Source organism: Scardinius erythrophthalmus (assembly GCF_964197995.2).
Source record: "Scardinius erythrophthalmus genome assembly, chromosome: 21".
In the NCBI taxonomy this organism is placed as follows: Eukaryota; Metazoa; Chordata; class Actinopteri; order Cypriniformes; family Leuciscidae; genus Scardinius; species Scardinius erythrophthalmus.
The window spans coordinates 4,955,764-4,983,297 of record NC_138241.1 but is presented as its reverse complement, the minus strand read 5'-3'; the positions used below and the strand labels follow the sequence as shown (position 1 = coordinate 4,983,297).

General features: G+C 41.6%; 1 protein-coding gene across 5 annotated transcripts; it reads left to right on the top strand.

Annotated features, from left to right (window-relative positions):
* The first annotated feature begins 13,525 nt into the window (after positions 1 to 13,525).
* Positions 13,526 to 19,799, top strand: LOC308682314 (zona pellucida sperm-binding protein 4-like). 5 transcript variants are annotated; one of them, XM_081351975.1, is made up of 11 exons: positions 13,526 to 13,727; positions 14,611 to 14,648; positions 14,739 to 14,790; positions 18,183 to 18,273; positions 18,353 to 18,540; positions 18,615 to 18,712; positions 18,782 to 18,939; positions 19,027 to 19,219; positions 19,289 to 19,436; positions 19,522 to 19,594; positions 19,694 to 19,799. In XM_081351975.1, the coding sequence occupies exons 5-11, from the start codon at positions 18,535 to 18,537 to the stop codon at positions 19,768 to 19,770; spliced, it is 753 nt and encodes a 250-aa protein (XP_081208101.1). In that variant the 5' UTR covers positions 13,526 to 13,727; positions 14,611 to 14,648; positions 14,739 to 14,790; positions 18,183 to 18,273; positions 18,353 to 18,534; the 3' UTR covers positions 19,771 to 19,799. The 5 variants fall into 5 exon arrangements, with proteins under 5 accessions (XP_081208101.1, XP_081208098.1, XP_081208099.1 ...); XM_081351972.1 differs by having other exon boundaries at positions 18,147 to 18,273; XM_081351973.1 differs by having other exon boundaries at positions 14,258 to 14,648; positions 18,147 to 18,273.
* The last annotated feature ends 7,735 nt before the right edge of the window (positions 19,800 to 27,534 follow it).

The following is a 27,534-nucleotide window of genomic DNA, read 5'->3' as shown; positions in this document are numbered from 1 at the left end:
AATCTGAAAGTAAGTGTCTTTCAGATCGAGGGAAATAAACCAGTCCCCCGGGCAAATTTGCGTGAGGATCTGTCTGGTTGTGAACATTTTGAATGGTCTTCTCATAAGAGCCTTGTTCAAATATCTCAGATCTAGAATCGGTCTGAGAGCTCCGTCCTTCTTGGGCACGAGGAAATAACGGCTGTAAAAGCCTGACTCGCTCAGAGAAGGCGGTACCCATTCTATGGCCCCTTTGCACAGAAGTTTCGCTATTTCTGCAGGAAGTAGGTGTGCTACTTCCCCATTCACTCTCGTCTCGGTTCGTGCCCAAAAGCGCGGGGGGAAAATGCTTGTCAGTAAGTGTGAGCGCTCGCGAGCGGGCACAGGGCTTACATTCGTGATGTGACCGGCAGAGAGTGGGCGTGTGACAGAGGGGGCGGTGAGTAGGTGTGGGCACGGGCTCGTGGGCACATATCCTACATCTAACACTCGAGCGGCTTTCGCCAGCTTTATGAGAGTGGGCTCTGTGAGAGACACGGGGGGTATAGTGCTTGTGTGCAGGGGTGAACACTGAAATGTGGGCACATTTTCTGCATTTAACCTGTTAAGCTGCAACGCCACTTTTGAAAAATCCCCAGAAATGACATACCCAAACTAAAACAGATACAGTTCATGAACCCTTTGTACTAAAAGCACAAGTATGATCTCGTTTGAAAGCTGACACCTGGCAGTTTATTGTAAATGTAGAATTAATTATTGTCGTAATGAGAAAAATTGTTATAAATAGCTTCAAAGTTTTGTAAAGTTATTAGAAATTATTTTTTATGAAACATCCTCATGAAAATAAAATTGAAATTGGCACTGTAGCAATCTAGAAATGCACTACAGCTAAAGCCACATGTCTAAACATTTTATGTTTAAAATCTGAAGATAATAAGCCCAAAACTCTGTATTTAGTTAAATGTTTTTCAAGACCATGTCATGTGACTAACAGTTAGGGCTAGCTAGCATGTTAGCTTAGCACACCATCAATACACGACAATATATGAGATTAAAACCATATTTATGCTCAAAACGTACTTTATAACTCAAGCCGAATGTTTTAAATAATCTTCTGTGATCTAATTTAGCTTCAGATAAAAAAATCAGACAGAAAATATATTATTTGATAGTATTATGCACAATGATGAAGTCTATATAGATTAGCATTACATTATAAATATAATCTATTATTATAAAAATACCTGGCATGGCTTGAAGAACACAGGCAAATCAGATATCATTGCAATCATGTTTATTGTCTTCAAAACATCTTTTATCTGCATGATTACAGCCGATCTCTGTTAGCTGTGTGTGTGTTCGAGGCTTCCTGGAATGTCACATGATCATGGCTTTTCTTCATGTGCCATATATGGACTATATTACTGTGCATATAGCGCCCTCAGGCTATTGGTATGAATTGAAAACACTGTGAATTAGAATACCAAACGCTCATAAAGATTACATTGACGCATTTGGGTATAAATTCAATAAATATTATTCCTGTCTATAGAAATATGATGTGAATCTAAAAGAATCTATCAATATTTCTCCAAATCTGCACATTTTTGAGCTAAAGCCCTGAGGGACGTTGTTTTGTGTATCGCTGTCATGACGACAGCACGGGAGTTTTTTATGAATGGGAGCGGCTGACGCGCATAATTCATATTAAAGGTATCGACTCATTTTTTCATTTCATAACTCCTGACACAAATTAAGACATAACTGTCACTATGAGTTTCTCAGAATACAATAGTGGTCAAATACTGAAACTTGAGTCTTATATCTTTTTAATGATGTATAGTTTGTCAAGGTATAACATTAAATCTGATAGTAATTTTGAATTAAATAAATAAAAAACGCTTCAGTGCGCCGACGCACTGGTGAAGCTTAACAGGTTAAAACACATTATGCTCTTTTTGAGATTTCTCTGGATCGCCTTGACAACGGAGGTTGTATGCAGGCGAGTGGGTTGTATCACTGGCTCGTTGGCTGCGTAATACACATCTGCAGAAGCCATGACTACGGGGACTGACAGAGCGGAAAGCTTTGACGGTGGTTCGGCCGCGGCGGGACTTAACCGTCTTTTCCTCCTTTGAGCTGCTAGGAGGACTTCGCAGGCTCGGGTTTCAGCACAATCTTGGGCCAGGGTCCCCACGGGGGAGGCGGCCTGTTGCGGCTGGTCGAGCGCGATCTAGGGCGGCCGCCCTGTCGTCGCTGCGAAGACGGAGGCTGAGCTGGACGCTGGGTGGAGCTTCGCGCAGGCTGGTCCCGAGGGCGGCGTGCGGCTGAGCTCGAGCGTCGAGGCAGGAAAAGGTTCATAGGATTCTACGATCCCGTTAACCGCTGGGCCAAAGAGGCCGGTGGGGGAGAGCGGGGCGTTGAGGAAAACAGCACGCTTGGACTCCCTCATGTCGGCGAGTGTCAACCAGAGGTGCCTCTCTGTGACGGTCAGCGAGGACATGCACCTTCCAAGAGCCTGGGCAGCAGATTTAGTAGCGCGAAGGGAGAGATCTGTCGCGCTGTGCAAATCCGAGATGGAGGTCCCTTCGCGGTCTCCGGTGGCCTCTGGGAGCGGCGCATCTTCCTGCGCGTCCCAGCAGAGACAGGCGGAGTGACAGCTTCATCATTAAAAGCTTCAAGTCTAGCCCACAGGGTCGACATTGAAAGCTCCTCGCACTCAGGGCAGCCGCCCGTAGAGAGAGCGATGGCTGCGTGCTCACGGCCCAGACAGACAGCGCAGATCAGATGGCGGTCGCAGCGGCGAACACACACAGCAGAAAAAGGATACTGTCACCGGATAGCTCAACAGGCACGGATGGCTGAAGGCGTCCTCAGGCGCTTCCTAGGCTTGCTTTAAGCATTAAGCACGCTTATACAGCCTGCTATAGTCTGCTGGCTGCCGCACTGCGTTGACAATATATACAAAATTAAGGATAATTTTTGGCTTTAGATCTCGAGAAAAGATGACTTTACCCGTAGCGTAAGCAACTTACGCAATATGAGAGAACCTTTCGTAAGAGAACTAGCATGTTTGAAATGTTAACACATATTCTCTATGTGACGTCTGCTTAGCTGCAGACATGTCTGCATAATCGTACTCTTAACGGCTCTGATCGTAGCCTACTTATTGACTAGTGCTGGTTACTTGAAAAATCATATTTCGTGATAGTGTCCTGGACGCGGGGCATTCATTGATAGTAAACGGACGCCCGCACTTCTTCTTCTGAAATGTTTTGCACATTCGGTTTGCCCGGTGTAGATAGCCTCGCACGGGGTAGACATAATGCAAGAAATTACAGAACATACGATTTTGCCTTTTAAAGGCAATTCACAATCGCGGTGACAAATAACAATAGGACATAAATAAATGTCATGTAGAATACCAAATATGAGCCCAAATGACCACCCAATATGTAACAGTACGAGCCTCAACATCAGCGTGTCGTAGAGAGAGAGAGAGAGGGGGGGGGGGGGGCTGTGTCTGTGGGTGGGGATGGAGGCCGTGGGGAAGAGAGAGAGAGAGAAGACTTCGGCTGGATAGCGGGTGAAAGCCTTGGTTGCACCGTGAGTCTGTTGAATTGCAGTTTTATTGTGGAAGTGAGCACGAGTGAAATCTTGCAGTGTGTTGGTGAATATACGAGTGTGGGAATTGTGTTTCTGCTGTCCACTCGCAGTCACAGCTGTTTATTCCTCTCCCCGCCTGAGCCCTGTTGAAAGAGAATGCTGAAACTGCTGAGATACGAAGAAGAGAACGCTGAAGAAGAGAACGCGGAAGCTGTGAATTATGTTCATATCTCTTTCTGTCTGAAACTGCTGAGATACGTCCATGTTATGTTCATATCTCTCTCTCTGAACCCTAAAGAAGAGAACGCTGAAGAAGAGAACACGGAAACTGTGAATTATGTTCATTCCTCTCTCTGACAGAAATTGCTGAGGTACGTCCATGTTATGTTCATATCTCTCTCTGTTTGAGCCCTGTTGAAAGAGAACGCTGAAGAAGAGAATGCGGAAACTGTGAATTATGTTCATTCCTCTCTCTGTCTGAAACTGCTGAGATACGTCCATGTTATGTTCATATCTCTATGTCTGAGCCCCGAAGAAGAGAACGCTGAAGATAACGCGGAAGCTGTGAATTATGTTCATTCCTCTCTCTGGGCCCTATCTTGCACCCAGCGCAATTGACTTTGTACACCGACGCATGTATCATTCCTATTTTGCACCCGCGCAAAGCGGACTTTTCCCTCCAGAGACGCACATCGGTAAGTTAGGAAATACACTTGCGCTCCCCAGGGCGGTTCAGCGCAAAGAGGAGGCGTGTTCCGGCGCAAACGTTCCTTCATGCTATTTTGCAGGTTTAGAAAACAATTCCGCCACTAACCAGGAAAAAATAGTTTAAAGTCAGTGGCGCGTTGCGCATGTTATTCATATGCTATTTTAAGGGCGCATGCTTGGCCATAATCAATGTAGCGTTTGCACAACGCGCACTTTGATTCTCTGATCTACACAGAAGCAGCAGTATTCATTTTTGAAAATCATACATTGTTACAATAGATAGATAGATAGATAGATAGATAGACAGACAATTTATTATAAAAGCATACATCTAGCTTACACATTTACCCAAATTATCATACGCCTGTTTAACCGAAGTTAATTTGGGTGGGTTTCTCCATTTCAATGTAACTTTCTCTCTTCTCTCACGGCTGTGAACCGCTCCTGGCGCGCGCCTGGCAAATCCGCCGTTACTATAGCAAACCGATATGGAAAAAGAGTGTCTGCTCTTAAAGGGAATGTGAGATGACTCTCAGATTGGTTTATTTCACGTTACGCCCAAACCACACCTATGAATAATGAAGCTACTTCAGACCAACCCCTTTTAGATTTGCGCCGGGTGCAAGAGTCATTTATCCCGCCGGGAAAATAGCAACAGCGCCCAAGACCCGCCCACAAAGTTATATGCGTTTTGCGCTTGACACTTGCGTTTCAGATCATTAAAATAGGGCCCTCTGACTGAAATTGCTGAGGTACGTCCATGTTATGTTCATATCTCTCTCTGTCCGAGCCCCGAAGAAGAGAATGCTGAAGAAGAGAATGCGGAAGCTGTGAATTATGTTCATTCCTCTCTCTGTCTGAAACTGTTGAGATACGTCCATGTTATGTTCATATCTCTCTGTCTGAGCCCCGAAGAAGAGAACGTTGAAGAAGACTCAGTTATTAACTGCTGGATTCTGTGCTCATCAATTGCTGTTCTGTGAACAGAGATCCTGTTATCCGCTGCTGCATTCTGCCATTACTGTCCTGTGGTAAGAAGACGACTCAGTTATTAACTGCTGGATTCTGTACTCACCAATTGCTGTTCTGTGAACAGAGAGATCCCGTTATCCGCCTGCTGCTGCCCTGTGAAAGAAAGGTGACACTCAGTTATCTGATGCTGTCCTGTGAAAAGAGAAAGCCCTTGTCCCCTCACACTGCTGTTCCGTAGAAGGAGATGACCAACTGCCGGCTGGCCCGAGTCTTCCTCCAATGAAGATTCCTTTGACCTGTTTCAATGTCAGTGACATTTCCTTAAAGTTGTTTTTACATTCAATAAAAAGAATCAAGCTTTTATATCACGTCGTTGTCCTGTCTCGTGGTGTGCTTTGGTATAGCTCCTCCGGAGTGGTGGTTGTCCTCGGCCCGTGACAAACATTTGCTTTGATTATCAGACTTTTGCAACACAGCGATCTTTGCGGTTGAAGCTCAATATTTTATGTAGCAGGGTACAGACTTTTTTTCTCACAGTTTGTTTTGCCAAGGAATAAAATATAACAGTAATTGCGACTTATTTCACAATTCTTACTTATTTCTCACAATTGTGAGTTTCTTGGAGTTCTGAGTTTACATCTCGCAATTATGAATTGCAGTATTTCTGGCAAATAAACCATGTATATGAGTTGTGTGCATCTCCAGACCACAATGAACATAGTCGGGGAAGTGAGTCACAAACGCAATGCCGGCAGACAGTGTCAAAGCATTTATAATAATCAGAAATGTTTCTTGAGCTGTAAATCAGCATATTAGAATCATTTCTGAAGGATCATATGACACTGAAGACTGGATTAATGATGCTGAAAATGTAGCTTTGATCACAGGAATAAATTACACTTTACAATATATTCACATAGACAACAGCTATTCTAATTTGGAATAATATTTCACCATTTTTACTGTATTTTTGATCAAATAAATGCAGCTTTCAAAAACATGAACACATATTAGAGTATAGTAGTAGAAATGCAAGATCATTTTAAGAATACAGCAGCTATTGCTGATACAGGCTTCCATATCATTGCAACATAATCCTGCATGTCAAACTCTTGAGTGAGTCTGAAAACGCAGGCCAGAATTGGAAAAACACAATCCAGAATAGCCAAAACATCCACTATTATATTCACATGATGAAGCATAAAACAAAGGCTAAATTCTGAACGGCAGGGGCCTGTACCATGAAGGTAGCTGAACAAACTCTGGGTTACAGGATTAGTTTTGAGTTGACAAAACCAAACCGATGCAATCAGGCTTTATTGGTACCATGATGCACCTCATCAACTTTCTCTGTCAACTCAGGCTTTGATCCTTAAGCTATGATTACTCCACGCGCGCGTGCACATAAAAGAGTGACGTCGACACTGAACAACCAATCGCGGGTAGAGCGAGAGCGATATATTTTTCCGCGGAGGAGCAAGAGATAATCATTCAGAATTACGATGAATTTAAATATGTATTTCAAGCTCGAAACAATAGTCTCTGCTGCCAAAGCAAGAGAAGACTGTTGGAGAAAGATTGCTGATTGTTAATGCGTAAGTTAAACAAATACGTTCTATATTTATGTAAAATTATGTATATAATAAAATAAAAAATGTGCATGTATGTACTAAGAAAGATTAATATTCATTGATTTTTAGATGCAACCCCAACTCCAAATGTTTTTGGCAGCAGATTAAGACAAAATATAAAAATATAATTCAAAGTGGTGAGTATTTACCACAACCTTTTATTACTTTTGTGAACATTTTATCACAAACACTTAAGCACTTAGAAATAGAGTTAAATTCAGAAAATCAGAATACACTGGCGGAGGAGGCTCTGAGTAGGCAATAAGGTACGGACGATTATGGATGGGATTACAGGTGCTATACAGTCTGACCCTGGTGCTGGCTCCTCTAAGCAAGTAACACTTGGTACGTGTGCAATACATTACTACTTTTTAAAGGGGCAGTAAGTAGGAATTACTCCCATCTAGTGGTGAATTTGTATTTTGCAATCAAACTAATTTTGCTCTCCAGCGCCTCGCGTTTTCAAATGCGCGTTGCATCTACGGTAAGCGATATGTACCAAAAAGCTTTGACAGGATGTCTTCTAATAGCGCCTCGTCGAGTTTTCCTTCTGGTGAACTGGTTTGTTATTTCAAACAAACTACAACTTGACACAACGAACAAACGAATGTTACAGTTTTGAACAAACAAAACTTACAACCTTGTTTATAGGACCTTCTCTACTTTACTCAATAGCTGCTATTCATCAAAGAGCCTGTTTAACTTTAACTATGTTCTACTGTCTATATCAGTGTTTCCCAACCTTTTTTCAGTCAAGGCACCCTTTGAAATTTAAAAAAAAAATGTGTGGCACCCTACAGTAGTGTTGTCACGATACTACTTTGATACTATACTTTGAAATGTGCTGGGATTTTTATTTTTTTATTTTTGATGTGCACAAATAAATGACAGGTAGGCTACCAGTACCATAAGATTTTCTTCTTCCTGTTCCTTTTTTTTTCTTCGTTCATGCATGTTACAAATGAATGAATGAATTAAACATTTTTAATTTTATATAATATATAATTTTGTTATAATTGCACAAGATAGCTTGTTTTTACTATATTTTATGTAGCCTAATAATTTCACAGTAAATCTCCAAATTAATGTAGAAACATCATAAAGACAGTATATTTCAAATAATTGTTTAATGGCATCTTTTTATGAATGAAGTGTTATTTGATTCTGATGTCACTGCTGCAGTGTCACATGTGGATCCCACACGCGTCCCATTTTCTCACAACTCTTAACGTTCATTTAAGACTTTATTTAACTAATTTAAGACTGCTCTCATGAGGATACTCAAAGCGAAAGCGCGAAAGAGAAGTCGAGTCTGGCGCGCGTCGTGTCAGCATCACAGGCCGGATTCTCTTTTGTATTTTCTCGCTTGCATGGTTAGAAGCATTTGCATGAAGAAGAACGTGATTATATAATGTAACGCTAGCCAAAAGATGACAGAAAAAAAATGCTGCTTTAATTGCGTTAAATATTTTTAACGTGTTAAACTGAAAAATAGTTGACAGCAGCACGGACATAACCGATGTGTTTATGTGAATACGCGGCAAGACGGACGTTGTGACAATGTTTTCGTGTGTATTTGACTGTAAGCGCATCAATCAAAAATAGGCAGCTTTATGTGGACGCACTGGGAATAAGGCACGGGAATATATCACATGCAAGCACAACCTCCGCAATTCAACGCCGAAAACTTATGATTTGCATTTGTATAATAAATTTGTGCGCATTATTTGTTGTTATTAGAGACTTCCGACGATCCGAGATTGATGGTAAAAATTTGTTTTTTTTTACACAGCACCCCTGCTCTCGCCAGAAGCACCCCAGGGTGCCGCGTCACCCCGCTGGGAAACGCTGGTCTATATAGGCTAATAAAAAAATAAAAATAAAAAGCCTGTAATTAAGACCTTAACATTGACTTACCTGTCGAGAAGAAAGCAGGCAACTTCAGCGTCTCTTTTGAAAGCTTTCTCCTGCATTAGCTATCCCGACATTATAGCTAATAATAACCCTTGTTTTTGTAATCTCCGATCACGTTTCCCTTTACGGTCTTATTGTGGAGTTTTTCGACTAAGAGGACTCGTTATCCTGTGACTTAACCGTGCAGTGCAGCCTTTTAAACTTGCCGGGGCAGTGACAAAAGCGCCTCTAACTGCTCTGCTCCGTTTCTGCTGGTTTCAGTCACTTGACGCGGGCTCTGAACGAAAACGCGTTAAGGAAACGTGTTGGCCTAGTACTTTTTGTCCCTCTCTGCTATTATAGTTTTTCAAGATGGCGGAACTACATGGAAGCCTCCGTGGTCCTACCCGTCCCATGTATATAAAGATAATAAATTCTTCGTTTACGAGGATAAGTCAGATCATTGGCAGAGGTATTTGGACACCATTGAGGACATATTTCTGAATAAAAATATTGATTTTAGATAATAAAATACCTAAAAAGTTACTTATTGTCCCTTTAAGTTTTAAATATGGCTGACTGTATGTTCTGCAGTAGAGGGAAATACAGTGTCCCTGTTGAAGCCAGCACACATACACACAGTCTCCCACACAGAGGTCAGTATGCAGCAGACAGAACACCAAACATAACCTGCTTTACATTGGCCTATTTTTATTTATTAGGGTGGAGGAAATGAAGACACTCTATCTGTGTGTTCTCAGACAGTTGCTGATGTGAATGCACTGGGCTTTTTATTATGGCAAACATTTGAATGTGTGGCCCTCACGCCCACGCCCTCATTTTATGCCATGGACACACGGAAGACGGCAAAGAAGAGAAACTTCTTTGAGAAAGAGAAAGAGAAACGAGGGAAGTGGAAAGAAACAAAATTGATTTCTAGATTTTTATTATTAATGACGCTTATTGTTATTTAGAAGAAGAATGTCGTTATTATTATTATTTGTATTTTTGTTAATATTATTATTTAAAAGAAGAATGTCATTTTTATTATTTTGTCAGTCTGAATTATTTTTTGGTCATTGAAAGCCTTTCATTACTGAACCCAGTCCGTTCACACCTGCCGGGCCTAACCCTGGCCCATCGTTTCAAAGAATAGTACAACGCCTCGTCCATTTGGGGAGGTGTGCGCACAGTCCGCGGAGACTCGCGCTGCGGAGCCAGGCGAAAGTATAGGCTAAACCAGGCTTGAAACGTCAGGTAAAGTGCACAGGCTCGCAACTGAAGGAATACATATGCCTACAAATCAAATGCTTTGGTAAAGTCTCACAAATTAAACATTGAAGTCCATGTTGCACAAAAATAAACACTGAAGTTTATAATTACTATGTTGTTGTTTTTTTACAGTGGGTCATACTATATCATATCTTTTAGTTTGTCAGTGCGTTTTGTGGTGTTAGGAATTGTTTTTCTGCGCATTTCCGCACTAACTCAAAATGTGCGTACACCACCTCCTGAGCTGGCGTAGGATTTGAGCGTGCCGTACGCCAACGTCCATATTGATAAATCTCAAAGTCACCGTGGTTTTGGGTGTACGCCAGGTGTACGCTGGAAATTTGGTGTACGCACTTTTGATAAATGAGGGCCAATGTGCTTTTATTAAGTGTAATATTGTATGGTGCATCTCAGTTCAAATTAACAGTGTTTTGTACTGTACCAAATTTAACTTGCTTTCCTCAAAGTGCTGACACAACACAGACTCATGGAAAATTTGTGAGACAAGCACTGGAAGCATTTGGCATCCAAACTTGATCATACGTTCATGACCACAAGTCGTCTGCAGATAAAATGTTTAATAGATCATTGTTATATCTGTTAATGTTACTATTAATTTAAAGATTCATCTCACAGAAAATAATCATCTAACATATTCACATCATCTCTACCTGAACATTAAGGCTGTGATAGGACTTCCTATTAACACAATCTGCCTCATGTTCCCCAAGAGCAGTGGAGATTGGAGCAATAGACTGCATGCATGTTGCAATGACTCTAGGGAATCCTATCATAAGATTAACAGAATAATAATACAAAGATTCTAAATAATTCTTAACATGTATTATATTGTATAGTACATTTGTGAAATTTGCTTTTTGAAAAAGAAAAAAAATGTGTTCATGTGATGTCACCCTATCAATATATCTTACTGGCAATTTTATAAAAGCCCTCTTTTATGGACATGGTCGATAAATGTCCGGGGAACACTATTAATGAAACTATTCATGTACTCCTACAGAGCGAGGACCACCTTGCGAATGGTTCGACAAACCGTGTTTTCCCCTAGCTTCTGCGTCACCCACCGTGCAAGTATGTACCACTTGCAAAAAAAACGCAACACAAACCATTTGCGGTACAGTAAGTGCTGCGTGCATGAATTCGACGTGTTAAATTCTTTATGTGCGGCTCAAGAAGTTTGCAAAGATAAGACATTCTTTCCGCGGAAAATCTGTATCTTTCATACACAGGGTAGCCGCGGGGTCTTAAAAGTCTTAAAAAGGTCTTAAATGTCATGTTCCTAAATTAAGGCCTTAAAAAGTCTTAAATACCGTTGTCCAAGTCTTAATTTTTTAAACTAAGGTCTTAAATTTCATTATACTAGCCTATTTATTCAAAGTCAACCAGACTGCAACGCAAATGAAATGGGGGGGAAAAAACAACAACAACGTGAAAATTCAACAGGCAGGGCTCGAATTTCGGCTCGGTATTGCGCATAATTTTAATAATTCCCGCAGGTCTGCCATTTACAATGCGGGAAATTCCCGCAAACATTGATTCACTTTAGCATGTAGGTTGTATTAGTAAATTAATCCACACAGATTATAAAATCAAATCAGTCATTTTAAAACTGTCTGCGAGACGCAATTTCACAAACAGCGTGAGTGATTCAGTGGCGCTGCGTCTTCTATCTCTCGTCTCTCAAAATGGGTTGCACAAGGTAATCGTTAAGCGCGCTGCAGGCGGCGATAATACACTCTCGCTTTCGGGAGTCGTGATAGACGGAATTGTCACTTGCATTATCGGGCCAGCATTGCATCATGAGTAAGTAAAGTTTACCATTAGCACGTCTTTTTAAGTCTTACCAGTTTAAACATTCACGCGATTTTAAACTCTTCGGTACATGCGCGCTGTCTGAGAGATGTTTTTTTTCTCTGCACACATACATAGAGTAAAGCCGCCTCACAAACAGCTCGCGGGTAACAAAAGTTATTTTTCGTGAAATTTTATCGCTTTAACAGTCAAAAACATGCGAAAATCATGTCAATTTCGGTCTTGGTGAGTATCCTCTAAACACAGTCGGTTATGTCTTAAATAAGCATAAATCGCAAGTGACCGTATAATGAAAACAGGTTCCGTGCACTAGCTCTTAAAGTGACAGCAGCCATATGTGTCTGTCATTAATTTGGTTGTCAAAACAACAAAACATAGCTTTCATTTTAAGGAATCAGGATTAATAGCCTATGTATTTAATTTAGTCAGGACTAAAATACTACCCAGTGTTATTTTACATTTGATTACTTTATTCAGTCTCTGGTATTTCTGAATACTAGTGTTAGACCTAAGCAAAAACTTTTCTCTTTATTGGTATCTTTATTCTATTGTATTTATTTGTGCTACTTTTTTCAAAATAATTCAAAGATTGAAATCAAGCTTCCTTGAGTTGTGTAAATTCTTGAGAACAAAATTACCCCATTGTAAAAATGCAATGAGTAAGCATACATTTAGGCGAGATAAATTCTAAACTCCCCCCTCAAATTAAAAATTTCCCCCCCATTTTCCAAAATGAAATTCAGGCCCTGAACAGGGTTTAGCGTAACGTCAGAGAACGTCTAATTTCTTGGAGTATTTATTTACCAAAAACATCACTTTGCAGTGTATTGTTGAATGAGTTTTTTTTATAATAAATGTATTTTTAATTAAAACATTTGTTAGTAATAGTCATTATTGGGATTTGATCTGGTGTTTTACGACTGCATAATGAGTGTGATGTAGGTCTTAATTTTCATTAAAGTGGTCTTAAAAAGGTCTTAAAAAAGTCTTAAATTTGGGGTGATCAAACCTGGGGAAACCCTGATACAAGTAACTATCAGGAAAGGCAAGGGGATTTTGTCTGGCTAAAAACTCTTTCTCTACGAAGTGCTCGTCAAACAATTTGCACTGAGATGTCCACCGGATTTGGAAGAAAAGGTGAAGTCATTGTAAAAGACACTGGGAATAAGTTACGTCACCTATATGTTTCTTTACTCTCAGCTGATTGGTCAAACTTCAGTCTGAGATCTTGAATCCAGAACATATCCTGCCCCGGAGCAGGTTAGCCGTGCAACGTAAGATACCATGGCGACGAACACCGATTAAAGCCAAGCTACTTTCATAGTACCTAAAACCCAGGGTTGGCGGAAATTAAACTGAAACATAGCTGGCTAGCCACCTAAACCGGCTTCATGTTACAGGCCCCAGAAATAGTACTAGTAAACCATTCTGAAATCAGCTCAATATGTGCATTCTATGTATGTTCAAAAAGGCTGGAAAAACAAGGAAAATTTAATCTTAAGAACAAATGGAAACACCCAGTTGCATAAACTCCCAACTCATGCAAGTCTGGAGAATCATGACTGTTAATGAAGAGAGTTAATTAGCCGAAATCTGTAGAGTACAAAAAGACCAAAGGGCAGCATCTCAACAGTGTGACTAACTATTGAACAATGGCAGGAAGTTGGTGTGCTGTTCAGTCTCTGGCACTGTGTGTTTGGTTCTGTGCTTTCAGTCATGCTGTTCCAAAGTGGAGCAATCTGCCCCAAAATCCTCAACCACTGATATTCCAGCAAACTGACCAGCGGTTTCAGCAGTTTCCTCAGCAGTTTCCTCAGTCAGTTCAACAGCAAGGTAGTCAACAGTTTCCTCAGCAGCTTCAACAGTTTCCTCAGCAGTTTCCTCAGTCAGTTCAACAGCAAGCTAATCAACAGTTTTCTAAGCCAGTTCAACAGCAAGGTAGTCAACAGTTTTCTCAGTCAGTTCAACAGCAAGGTAGTCAACAATTTCCTCAGACAGTTCAACAGCAAGGTAGTCAACCGTTTCCTCAGTCAGTTCAACAGCAAGGTAGTCAACAGTTTCCTCAGTCAGTTCAATGGCAAGCTAGTCAACAGTTTCCTCAGTCAGTTCAACAGTTTCCTCAGTCAGTTCAACAGCAAGCTAGTCAACAGTTTCCTCAGTCAGTTCAACAGCAAGCTAGTCAACAGTTTACTCAGCAGTTTCAGCTTAAGCAGCCAGTGGCACAGGCAGAGCTGCTTGACAAATGTACTTCAATCCAAGATGGCAGCATGTCCGCGTTTGTGTGCAGCATGTCTCAGTTTGTCTTAATTTTATGTCAAAGATAATTTTATTTGTTTTATGTTTATCGACTTTTACCTATGGAGTTCGCCGTCTTATGTTAAGACAAGCCGGGGATTGTTTATTGATCGTGTGTGGTCTTTTACTTCCACCAACGGAAGAGAAGAGTTGATCTGCCGATCGTGCTGCGATTTCCTTACTAACGGAGGGAAGACGCCGACCCACTGGATTAATGTATTAGGCTCTATTTCGTTAAGGAAAGTGCTTATTTCATTAACGCGTGTGGCCTTGTCCACAAACTAGCGTTTTGAGAAATCGGTCGCTGTTTGTTGATCTGGCACTGATCCTTTTCTGTTTGTTTTGTTTTTGATTTTCTCTCGGTGCGGGACGCGGTTTGATGTTGCGTGGATCCCTCTTTCTGCTTCGTGGTGTCGGGCAGCACCCTGTGAAAAGAGTTGGAGTACCACAAGTCTACACGTCTGTAAAGAAACCTTCATATTTTATTTTGGTTGTCGGCTCAGCTGGACTTTGAAAGGACTATGTGGTTTGTTTCTTCTAATCGCGCAGCTCTGGTGGCATTTCTGGTTGTGATACTCTACCAGGGAAACATCGGCTACAGGTATGACTCAGACTTTTCGTTACATAACGATACATCCTCAATTTTAAAATGGACAAATTTGACGGGGATTGGTATATGTACAAACTTCAACGTTCTCTCGGACTGCCGTTTGAAGTCACTACTTTCAAACTTTGTGAACGAGGATTCCATAGTTTTTGCTCAAACAAATAAGGAGCCCAGTATCAAATGTTCCATTTGTTTGAATCTTTCTGTTGGAAATGTAAGTGAAACAGTAAGGCGTCGGAGTTTTATAATTCTTATGTTACTGATATCAGGAAATGTATTACCAAATCCTGGTCCTTTTAATGACACTTCCCTAACGTTTAAAGTTCCTGCAGATTTTAAATCTAGATCAGGACTAGGTTTTATTCATTTGAATGTGAGAAGCCTGCTTCCTAAGTTGGACTTGGTGCGTATCTGGGCAAAAAATACCAGTGCTGATGTTATAGTAATATCTGAAACATGGCTTAAAAAAACAGTTTCAGATAATGCCATAGACATTGATGGTTATACCGTTTATAGGACTGATAGACCAAAAAGGGGAGGGGGGGTAGCAATTTATGTTAAGGACAGTTTTGAAGTTTCTGTGTTGCTCTCTGAGTCAGTAGTTAAAAAGTATGAATTATTAGCTTTAAATCTTATCGTTTCCAAGACTTTACATCTTACTGTTGTTGGTTGCTACAGACCCCCATCAGCTAGTACTGATGCCATTTCCTCTCTGATGCACTCTGTGACTTCTTTGAATTATAAGGAGCTTGTTCTCCTCGGTGATTTTAATGTGAACTGGCTACAGTCAGTATCTGATTGTTTCAAAGCAATTTGTGACTCTTTAAATCTCTTTCAGCTAGTTGAGACACCTACTAGACCCAATTCGAAGGATCACAAAAAGTCCACATTAATTGATCTTATTTTCAGTAATTTGCCTCATAAGTACTCTTTGGCCTCTGTATTTGCTAATGATGTTAGTGATCACTGCGTCGTTGCTGTAGTCAGAGATACCAAATTACCCAAGCACAAACCACGTATTATCACTAGACGATGTACACGGCACTTTAATAAACAAGCCTTTCTTTTTGATGTAGCACGCTATGATTGGGACAGGATTTTTCTTATTCCCGATGTTGAGTCTGCCTGGAATTACTTTTATAATGGATTCTTATCAATCATCAACAGGCATGCACCTTTTAAAAAATTCCGTGTTAAAGGTAGGGATAATCCCTGGTTTTCTGAAGCCCTTTCTGTTCAAATTCGTGAGCGGGATGTGGCTTGGGCAAAAGCTAGACAATCTGGTGTTGGCTCCGATTGGATCCGTTTTAGGCAGCTCCGGAATAAATGTACAGTGGCTATTAGAAAAGCAAAGGCTGATTATTTTATTGAAAAAACCACTATTAATTCAAATAATCCCAAGAAATTCTGGCAGAATATAAAACTGATATCAGGTAGTAAAAACAAGTCTAGCTTCCCATCATGTATAAAAATGAATTCCACTAGCATATCAGATAAAGAACATATGCTCAATTGCTTTAATAAGCATTTTGTTGCCTCTGGGTTTCTATTTCAACCACTAAATCTTACAGGCTCTGATTCTGATTTTATTAATGCAGAAAGTCATCTAGAAAAGGAAGAGTTTAGATTTAAACAAATTAAGAGCACTGACGTTTATAAAGCACTCTGTCTGCTTGATATAAACAAATCTTCAGGTCCTGATTGTGTGGAGCCTGTGTATTTGAAACTGGCAGCAGATTATATTATACCTGCTTTAACTTATATCTTTAATCTTTCTTTAAATACTGGTGTTATTCCAGAAATTTGGAAATCAGCATTTGTTGTTCCTTTACTAAAAGGGGGGGATCCCACTATAATGAATAATTACAGACCAATCTCAAAGCTCTGCGTTTTATCAAAGATATTAGAAAGCCTTATTAGTGAACAGTTGACATGCTATTTGAACGCAAACAAAGTATTGTCTATTAATCAATCAGGGTTTCGCAAAAAACATAGTACTACAACGGCTATTTTGAAAGTTTTAAATGATATTGTAGAGTCAATGGATAATGGTAAATTTTGTGCCTCGCTTTTTATTGATTTATCAAAGGCCTTCGATACAGTGGATCACGGAATCTTGTTGCACAGATTGAAGGTGGTTGGTTTATCAAGTCACGTTATTCCTTGGTTTAAAAATTATCTGAGTGGAAGAACCCAGTGTGTTCAAGCCGAAGGTAAACAATCTGATATATTAGAGATTTCCAAAGGTGTTCCCCAAGGATCGGTGTTGGGGCCCCTTTTATTTACCATTTATATAAATAGCCTTGATTACGACATTCAGGATGCCAACTTTCATTTCTATGCCGATGATTCTGTTGTGTATAGCAGCGCTTCCTCTGGACAGCAAGCCTTGTCTAAGCTTCAGTCAGCCTTTGATATTATTCAGTTAAGGCTTCACAGTTTAAAACTTGTTCTGAATACTGATAAAACCAAGTATATGTTATTCACCAAATCAAAAAAACTTGAAAATAATTTAGTATCTCTTCAGACCTTTGAAGGTATAGTGATTGAATCAGTAAAAGAGTACAAATATCTAGGCATCATAGTTGACGATGCCCTATCTTTTAGTTCTCATATCACTCAACTGAAGAATAAGTTGAAAATCAAGCTTGGGTTTTATTTCAGGAACAAGTTTTGCTTCTCTTTTAATGTAAAAAAGAAATTAGTCTCTGCTACTTTTCTCCCTGTTCTCGATTATGGTGATGTTGTATATCAATTTGCACCTTATTATCATCTTTCTTCCTTAGATGCCGTTTATCATGGCGCTCTAAGGTTTATATCAAATTGTAAATATTCAACTCATCACTGCACCTTGTACCATAGAGTAGGTTGGCCTTCTTTGTCTACCAGAAGAAAAACGCACTGGTACTTAATTATTTACAAAGCCATCTTGGGGTTGTTGCCTTATCTCTGTTGTTTCGTGCAGCAGAAAATTATCAAGAACTATTCTCTTCGTTCGCAAAACTTTTATACTCTTTCTGTTCCTTTTACTCGAACTGAGTTTGGTAAGAAGTCTTTTATGTATGCAGCGCCATTTGATTGGAATCTCCTCCAATCTAAATTAAAATTAGAAAATCTGCTGACTCTGGACCGTTTCAAATCAGTTATCCGGCAAATGGAAGTTGATCTAACATTTTGCAACTGCTTTTAAGTTTTTTTTTTTTTTTTTGTTTTTTTGTTTTTTTTTTTTCTAATCTGTTTGTGTGATGTTTATCTGTGATGGAACTGAATGTATTGCTGCACATTTTGGCCAGGACACTCCTGTGAAAGAGATTTTTAATCTCAGAGAGCTCTTTTCTGGTTAAATAAAGGTTAAATAAATAAAAACTGTAGCTGATTATGAGCAGATCCAATGTGGACCACCTGGTATCAGTGGTGCTGAGTGTGCAGCTATTAACTGCTGCTTTAACGGACAACAGTGTTACTATGGGAAGGCAGGTAAGAGTGTTGAGTCAATGTAAAGGTGTTAAAGTTAAATTGATCCTCAGCAATAACCTGCTCTTGTTCCTTGCTCCAGTGACTGTCCAGTGTATAAGAGATGGTCAGTTTGTGGTAGTGGTGGCTAGAGATGTTACGCTGCCTCGTTTGAGCCTGGATTCAGTCCGTCTCCTGGGTGGAAGTGATCCAGCATGCAGTCCTGTGGGATCCACACCTTTCTTTGCTATATACCAGTTCCCTGTCACTGCATGTGGCACCAGCATGATGGTGAGTAGCTGCTTGTGATTTTTGTTTGGCATGGCTTATAATGGACTGGATACCAATAGTGTTAATACTTGCAGGAGGATAGTGGATATGTGGTGTATGAAAACAGAATGACCTCCTCATATGAAGTGGCTATCGGACCACTTGGTTCCATCACAAGGGACAGCCATTTTGAGTAAGTGATGTATGCTTTATAAAATGCTGATCATTGACAAATGCTACAAGCTCACTGTTTGTTTTCCAGGCTTCTCTTCCAGTGTAGGTATTCTGGTACTTCAGTGGAAGCTCTGGTTGTGGAGGTCAACACTGTTTCTCCACCTCCACCAGTAGCTGCTCCTGGACCCCTCAGGGTGGAGCTTAGACTGGCAAATGGCCAGTGTGTTACCAAAGGCTGTGCAGAAGGCAAGTGTTTGTCCCTAGTGTGCCTAAAACCTTTCTAAAACTCCAGGTTGCAGCAGTTTCTGGTTAAATGCTGGTATTCTTCCTCAGGGGATGAGGCGTACACGTCCTACTACAGTGATGCTGATTATCCTGTTACAAAAGTCCTGCGGGAGCCTGTGTATGTTGAGGTGCATGTTTTGGAGAGGACTGACCCCAGCATTGTCCTGATGCTGGGACATTGCTGGGCGACATCAACCCCCAGTCCACTCAGTCTACCCCAATGGGACCTTCTGGTTGATGGGTGAGTAAGGCCATTCTTTAGCCATCTAGTGTGCTGTAAGGTGTTTCTGACTGCCTCTTTGCTTTTCAGATGCCCTTACCAGGATGATCGTTACCTGACCACATTGGTTCCAGTGGCTGGATCGTCTGGTCTTCAGTTCCCAAGCCACTACAAGCGCTTTATTGTGAAGATGTTCACATTTGTTGATCCAGCATCACTGGCTCCTCTGCAGGAAACCGTATGCTCTGCAGCATTACCTCAACCCTTAATATTGGTGCTTTTTATAGTGAATTCTATGGCTTAACCCTTTCCCCCTCTGTTAGATCTTCATCCACTGTAGTACAGCTGTGTGCCATCCCTCTTCTGGCTCCTGTGAGCAAAGCTGCACTAGGAAAAGTGAGTGCTTGCTCTAAACCGACTTCAGGAACTGAGAATTTGGTATTTTAAACGTGTGTTTTTGTTTTTTTGGTTTTTTGGTTTTTTTTTTTAATGCAGGAAGAGACACTCCCATCAAGACCATCTCTACTGGGCAAACTGTGGTGTCTAGTGGAGAAGTTAAACTGGTCATGTGAATTTGGATTTAGTAAATTGCATGAAACCCAACATGGTCTCTTTGGTATGATTTTCAACTGGAGTGGTCTTTTATGGCTTCAATTTTATTTATTGGGCCACACTACTAAACCGTAGTTGTGTTTTTGCCATAGCGTTGTTTATTCTGACTGGGGTGCTTGACTTGAACTAAACAAGCCTTCCCTTTAACTGAACTACTTGCCAAGCTCCATTTGTTAACCTGGGCCCCTATGCTTCTGTATAGCTCTATTTTATGTAGCAGGGTGCATTTTCACATTTTCTTTCTGCCAACAAATAGTGTATAAAGGTAATTGTGACTTATGATTATCAGTTTAACCATCATTGTGCAGCCCTACTTGTTATGTGAAGGGCTTTTAAATCCCTTTATTGCAATGATACAAAGCAAATTCCCTCTGTGGTGAAGTCACAATTCATATTAGTATATTAAGTTTGAATTAAGATTTTTTTTTTTTGCATTTATTTGATCAAAAATAAAGTAATTTGTAATATTTTTCTAATTTTAAATGGTTATTTATTTGACTATATTTGACAATTTAAGAATCAAGCAGCTATTGCTGAAAGTCTTCCATATCATTGCAACATAATCCTGCATGTCAAACTCTTGAGTCAGTCTGAAAACAAGGGCCAGAACTGTAAAAAACAATCCAGAATTACCAAGACATCAATTATATTCACATGAAGCATAAACCAAAGGCAGCCCGAGCACATGGAAGCAAGCGAGCTCAAGCCACATACCTGCGTGCCTTGCTTTCTCCATCACAGTCTCCTTCACATGTCCTGTTCACCCAGGCAGGGGTGCGTTTCCCGAACAACGACGTAACTTGCTGCTTAACTACCATAGTACGATGCATCATTGAAGAAATCAACTAGGTAGTCACGACTGTTTCCCGAAAACTGTATTGTCGTTCAACCACGTTGGTTTATGACGTCACGCACGTGGTGGAGTGATGACTTCTTTTAATAAATCTGTTTGAGATCTAATTAATGCTAGATGTTTTGCTATAAATTACAGACATGACATCTGAGGACTATTTCTAATTTTTCTCAGTTATTTTGCTTTATTTCCAGATTCAGTCATAGGCTCGTTCTTACATAGAGCATGTTTGTACATGCGCACTCTTCAAAAACGGTGCTTTAAATCTCTTGACAAACTAAAAGACGTAAATGACATTTGTATGTATTCCAAATAAAATACACAAGTTGTACTGAATTGTCAGCTTTCTTATTTTGCTCAAGATGAGGATTTATTAAGTCCACATGTCATGCAAACTAGAAACTATGCTTCTAACCACAGGTCGAGAGCTGTCATTCCAACTACACAATTTGCGATGCTATTTGCAAATGTTCATTAGAACAATGGTTTCGGGAAACACTGACTCGTTGAACTATGCTGATAACGACGGAACTTGCGAACATAGATGGCTAACGATGCTTTTGGGAAACGCACCCCAGACCAGCGCCCCTCTCATCGAGTTGCAGGTCTCGTCTCCTTCGCCGGATCGGATGAAGAGCATGACGACAGCGTCTCCATTGCCGCGTCTGAGGAAGAGTGGTCGGGCTCTGCCTACCCTGCTACCAGGACTAACTCAGACACTGAGATGCTGCGTATCCTTACCGTGACCGTTTCTGACCTCGAGCGAGGCCCAATCTAGCCTCTTAGGAGTCAGCTGGATGGATGGTTTCCGACAGGGCGCCAGCAGGCCCCCCATCACAGACCAGTGCCTTTCTTTTCTGAGGTTCACAATGAACTTACAAAGTCATGGTGCGCCCCCATTCAGCATGCACAAGCGCTTCTACTTCCGCTATGCTCTCATCTGTTTACGGCACAGCGGATAAAGGATATGAGACCGTGCCGCCTCTCGAGGAAGCTATCGCCGCTCATCTCTGCCCGTCCACTGCTGCTGGTTGAGAACCAGAGCAGTGCATTCCTCAAAGCCCTGCCGTAACACTTCAGCCCTCGCTGGATGCGCTTTCTCAGCTTCCGGCCAGGCTGCATTGGCCCTGCACACCATTGCGGTGTTGCAGGTTTTCCAGGCCAAACTTCTCCAAACTATGGACGAGTCTGGCCCGGACCCTGAGGCACTTTGCGACCTATGCAGCGCCACAGACTTAGCACTGCATGCTACGAAGGCTACCGCCCAGGTGATTGGCAGAAGCATGGTTAACCTTGTCGTGCTCGAGCACCACCTCTGACTGAACCTCACCGACATCAAGGACGCAGACAGGACGGCATTTTTCGACTCTCCTATCACCAGCACCAGTCTCTTCGGCCCGGCGGTGAAAGGGTTCTCCGAGAGATTCACCGAAGCGCATAAGTCGTCCCAGGCTATACTTCTTGCCAAAGCGATCCAGCTCCACTTCGAGTCGTCCCAAGAATATGCCGTCTTCAGCCAGCAAAGCCAGCGCCTCGGGTCCCTCAGCCCCGTCCAGCGGCTGATACCCATCGTCGCTCACTGCCAGCTAAGGGCCCCCGACCTAGCATTGTGTTGGACCCTGAGCCTCCGAAGCCCTCCTGGCGACAGGAGGAAAGAGAGAGGGTGTGAAATGAGAAATGAGTCTCGCTCTAGCCGGACCGCCCTCGAAAAGAGCTCATTTAAATCTCCCAGCTCCCTGTTCAGCTCAGGTGGCTGCAGATTTTTATGCTGTAGACACTGGGCCCACTGCACTGCGCGTGCCCCTACAAACAAACACTGTTTTTACAGCGACCCACATAAAGAGTATGTTTCAAGCACACAACACACGGGTTACCGGTCCCCCTTCACTAGGCGCCCCCCTACTCTATCTCTGTCCAGCCGGGCCAAGGCCTGTCAAGCCATCCCCAAAGAGAATATTTGCACAAATCACAACACAACGGTATTAGGTCCCCCTATGCTGGACGGCCCATCCCCAGTTGTCATTCAAACCCTAGCCACCAGGGCCGAGGCCTGGCAAGCCATCCCCAAAGTGCCAGACTGGGTTATGAACAACATAAAGCGAGGTTATTTGCTCCAATTCGCTCGCATCGAGACTTCAGTGAGAAGCAACGTGGCTCACGTGCTTCGCACTAAAACCCATCGTCTACTACTTCGATGGGTCTGCTACTTCCTGCTCAGCTACTGTTCGGACGCTCTTGCTTACTGCTCCGCGCTTTGCTCTATCGCTTTTACATTTTATCTCCTATTTTTTTAAATATTTTATTTCCTTTATTTTATTTCCTTTTATCACCTAATTTTAACTTCAGCAAATCAGCACAGTGCTCATACGACAAAGTTTGGATTACTACAAAAACTGAGAATTCTTTTACCCGACCAGCTTACATTCCGGGAAAGGAAAACACAACTGCCTCAAGGATAAGAGAGAAAATGCCTCTTCTGGAATCTACTTGCTGCACTAACTGCCACAGACTTTTACAAAGGATTGCAGTTCTTGAAACAAAGTTACTTACGGGACCACCAAACCAGACGGAACACACAACAGAGCTTCGTCATGGACACCCTCAGCATACCGGTGAGTCCCATGAAACTAGTGCTCCTCGACAGGTAGAGAAACAAGCCGATCGACTTACTAATCGATGGCACAAACAGGGAGCGAGACCCAAAGGCACTCGAGACATCAGATTGTCACGAGCATCACATATTGCCGCAGTAGCATCCTCTACCCCAGATACAGCTCTGACAAGGATTGCAAACACTGGTCTCCAACTACCGCCTATACATCTTGAGAACAGATTTGAAGTGCTAATGAATGTAAATGAGGAATCCCCAAATGTGATGAATGTGATCGAACACAGACTGAATGGGCCAGTAGGTAACACTGATGCTAACTGGCACTCAAGGTCGAGCAGACAGCGGCACTCAGCTCAGAGCGCAGCCGAGCCCAGGACTCTGATAGTGGGGGACTCCATAATCAGAAACATTAGCAGCAGGGACACAACTACGTGCTGCCTTCCACAAGCAACAACTTCTGATGTAAACAGGGAACTTCAGAACATTCTGATGAAACATAAGACTGCAAATCGACTCATCATTCATGTGGGGAAGAATGATATTCATAGAGAGCAGTCAGAACTCCTTAAGAAGGATTTCCATGAACTTTTTGAAACACTTGAAAGACTGAAAGTTCAAACACTCATCAGTGGACCTCTCCCAGCAAGAGGAACAAACAGGTTTTCACGGTTACTTGGGCTTAATACATGGCTGCAAAAAACCTGCAATATAAAAGGAGTGAACTTCATTGATAATTTCAATCTTTTCTGGAGTCAGAGACAATTGTTTCATCGGGATGGCCATCACCCAAACAAACTTGGTTCAAGAGTGTTAAAGGACAATATCTACTTCTCCCTCAATCATCCTTCTGCAGTGTGTGCCAATCAACTCAATCTGAATGGCACACACACACCTGGACACAGTATGAATGACCACGGGACTTCACTTCAGCAGCAAAATGGACATGATAACACCACTCCGCCACAACAACCTCTGCTCATGGACACAATCTCAGCTGAGCCCTGCCTACAGAGCTCACCAAAGACAGACTGTGACATATTAGAACTGCTCGAAGATTCAGCACCCAAGAACGACTTGGAAAACAGCCAGGGAAGCCAGGACAGCATATAACAGCCTCCGATAACACCAGAGCAACAGCTCCTCTCACCAGACACGTTATCTCTCTCGCCAGCAACTCCACTTCTGTGCTTCTCACAGAAAATGGAAGAACTGGTGTATGCTGGAACCAGACTATCCCACTCTTTTGCTGCAAGCCCCCAGATACCAACCAAAAAACGACAGGCACCATTACCACCCGCATCAAAGCCTGCGGGCCCAGCTCGCCCTCCTCCTCCCCCTGTGAGAGCTCTTCGGCCTCTGCCACAACGCCAGGGCCCACACCCTCCTCCATCTGCTCGAGGTGAACCAAAAACAACTGATACCAGCTCCCAGTGATATGTGTCGGGTCCCCGTTTTGATAACAGTAACTCTCTCAAATGTTTACAGAACAAACGGGAACCCAGTGTGCCTGTATCTTTCTCTATTGCTGTTCTATTACAAGATAGAAAGTCTAAGGCCTTCAATAGCCATACAGCAAACCTAACTAATCTGGTGCCTCTTACACGTCAAACTAATATTGCTGTGGGGAAAAGTAAGACTGTCAAGTTAGCACTTTTTAACATCCGCTCACTTAAAAATAAATCACTTCTTGTCAACGACTTAATAACCACAAACAATCTGGATTTTATGCTTCTGAATGAAACCTGGCTAGAAGACAGCTGCAGTGCAACAGTCCTCAATGAAGCAGCCCCCCCTAACTTTACTTTTATGAGTGTCTGCAGAGCTGTTAAGAGAGGTGGGGGTCTAGCTGCTCTTTTTAAAGATATCTATCAATGTAAGCAAATATCATCTGGGAATTACTTGTCTTTCGAATATCTGGGTATTGTGTTAAAAGGTGCTCCACGCATTTTACTTATCATTATTTACAGGCCTCCAAAATACTCTCCAGCCTTTGCTGAGGACTTTACAGAACTGTTATCAACAATTACATCAGAGTTTGACTGTTTTGCCATTGCTGGAGATTTTAACATCCACATAGATAGTGCAGAAAACAACATGGCTAAAGAAATCAAAAGTGTTTTAAAAACTTTTGATCTGACTCAGCATGTACATGGACCCACACACAATTGTGGACACACTCTAGATTTACTTATCAGTAAGGGTCTAAACATTTCATCGATTGCTATTAAGGATGTAGCACTGTCTGATCACTTCTGTATTTTCTTTGATATATTGATCTCTCCTGCCACTGAAGCTAGATCTGTGTCTGTCAAGAAGAGATGCTTAAATGAGAACACTAGTGTACTATTCATTAAGGCTATATCCTTAACACCAAGTATATCTGCTGACTCTGTTGATTTTCTCCTTGATTCTTTTAACTCAAAAGTTAAAAGTGTGATTGATGATATTGCTCCTGTGAAAGTCAGGAAGAAGAGTAGCAGACAAAAAGCACCTTGGAGAAACTCAACAGCAGTGCAAAATATGAAAAGACAATGCAGAAAAGCAGAGCGCATGTGGCGGAAGACAAAACTTGTAGTCCATTATAACATCTACAAAGACAGCCTTCATGCTTTTAATATGGAACTAGGCAAAGCTAGACAGACTTTCTTCTCAAATATTATAAACAGTCATTTAAACAACACACGCACTCTTTTTGCTACTGTAGAGAGACTGACAAACCCCCCAAGCCAGATTCCCAGTGAAATGCTCTCAGACAACAAGTGTAGTGAGTTTGCTTCTTTCTTCTCTGAGAAAATCAATAATATCAGAAAGGTGATCAGCACATCCTTGAGTTGCCCTGAGGTCAGACAGATCAAACCACCTGAGAAAGTAGTTACTATGTCTGATTTCAAAGAAATTGATGGCAAAATTTTGGAAGAAACCGCACAGCACCTTAAAACATCAACCTGCGCTCTTGACACACTCCCCACATCATTTTTCAAAAGTGTGTTAAACAGTTTAGAAGCAGATCTTCTAGAAGTGGTAAATGCCTCACTTCTCTCTGGGAGTTTTCCAAACTCCCTGAAAACTGCAGTTGTCAAGCCCCTCCTGAAAAAGAGCAATCTGGATAAGACCATATTAAGCAACTATAGACCGATCTCAAATCTTCCTTTCATAGGCAAGATCATTGAAAAAGCTGTCTTCAATCAGCTGAACAAATTCTTATGCTCGAATGGATACTTTGACAATTTGACAATGGATACTGATACAATACAACGCACCACAGCACAGAGACAGCGCTCATAAAGATAATAAATGATATTCGCTTAAATACTGATTCAGGCAAATTATCAGTGCTGGTAATACTCGACCTCAGTGCTGCATTTGACACTGTCGATCATAACATACTTCTTGACAGGCTGGAAAACTGGGTGGGGCTTTCTGGGATAGTCCTAAAATGGTTCAGGTCATACTTAGGAGGGAGAGGTTATTATGTGAGTATAGGAGATCATAAGTCTGAGTGGACATCCATGACATGCGGAGTCCCTCAAGGCTCAATTCTTGCGCCACTCCTGTTCAACCTGTATATGCTCCCAATGAGCCAAATAATGAGAAAGAACCAAATTGCTTACCACAGCTGCAGCGTAAATGCCTCTGGGTTAATGCGAATTAGCTCAAGGATATAGGGAATTTTAGAAATATTAATAATTATAACTCATGGTCATAATTCATAAATCGCATATGCATTTACTTTATCAATTATCGGAAATACCTCGTTCTGTAACTGGTCTCGTCATCAGCTATTCGTCCCGCGAATAAATGTAAGACTATCACAGTTAAGAAGGAGTATCCCTGTTTACAAACTCCAAGAAAGTTTATCTTCTGGCCACGAACATAAAACCTTTTGGGTTTATAAATTAAAACTAGGCCTACTCAAAGTAGTCTATATAGAGCGAGTAGCTTAGATCTTTGATTTCATTGACTTATAAGGTGGTTTTTCAAACACAGAGACAATTAAAAGTATTAATGGGTTTATTAATAAAATCCGATATAGGTATACATTCAAGGTATACATTCAAGAGCTATATTTCTATATGAAGTTGCACTCAAAGGCTTTTTGTGTGCGTGTGCGTGTGTGTGTGTGTGCTCTGGAATGTCTTTGAGGCTTGTCACGCGGCTGTAAAATCACTAGGGGTCCACGCTGAGCTGGGGGGGGGGAAGTCCAGTCACCCGGGCACTGGTTAATATTTCCCCGTGGGGAAATATTAACCAGCGCTGTTT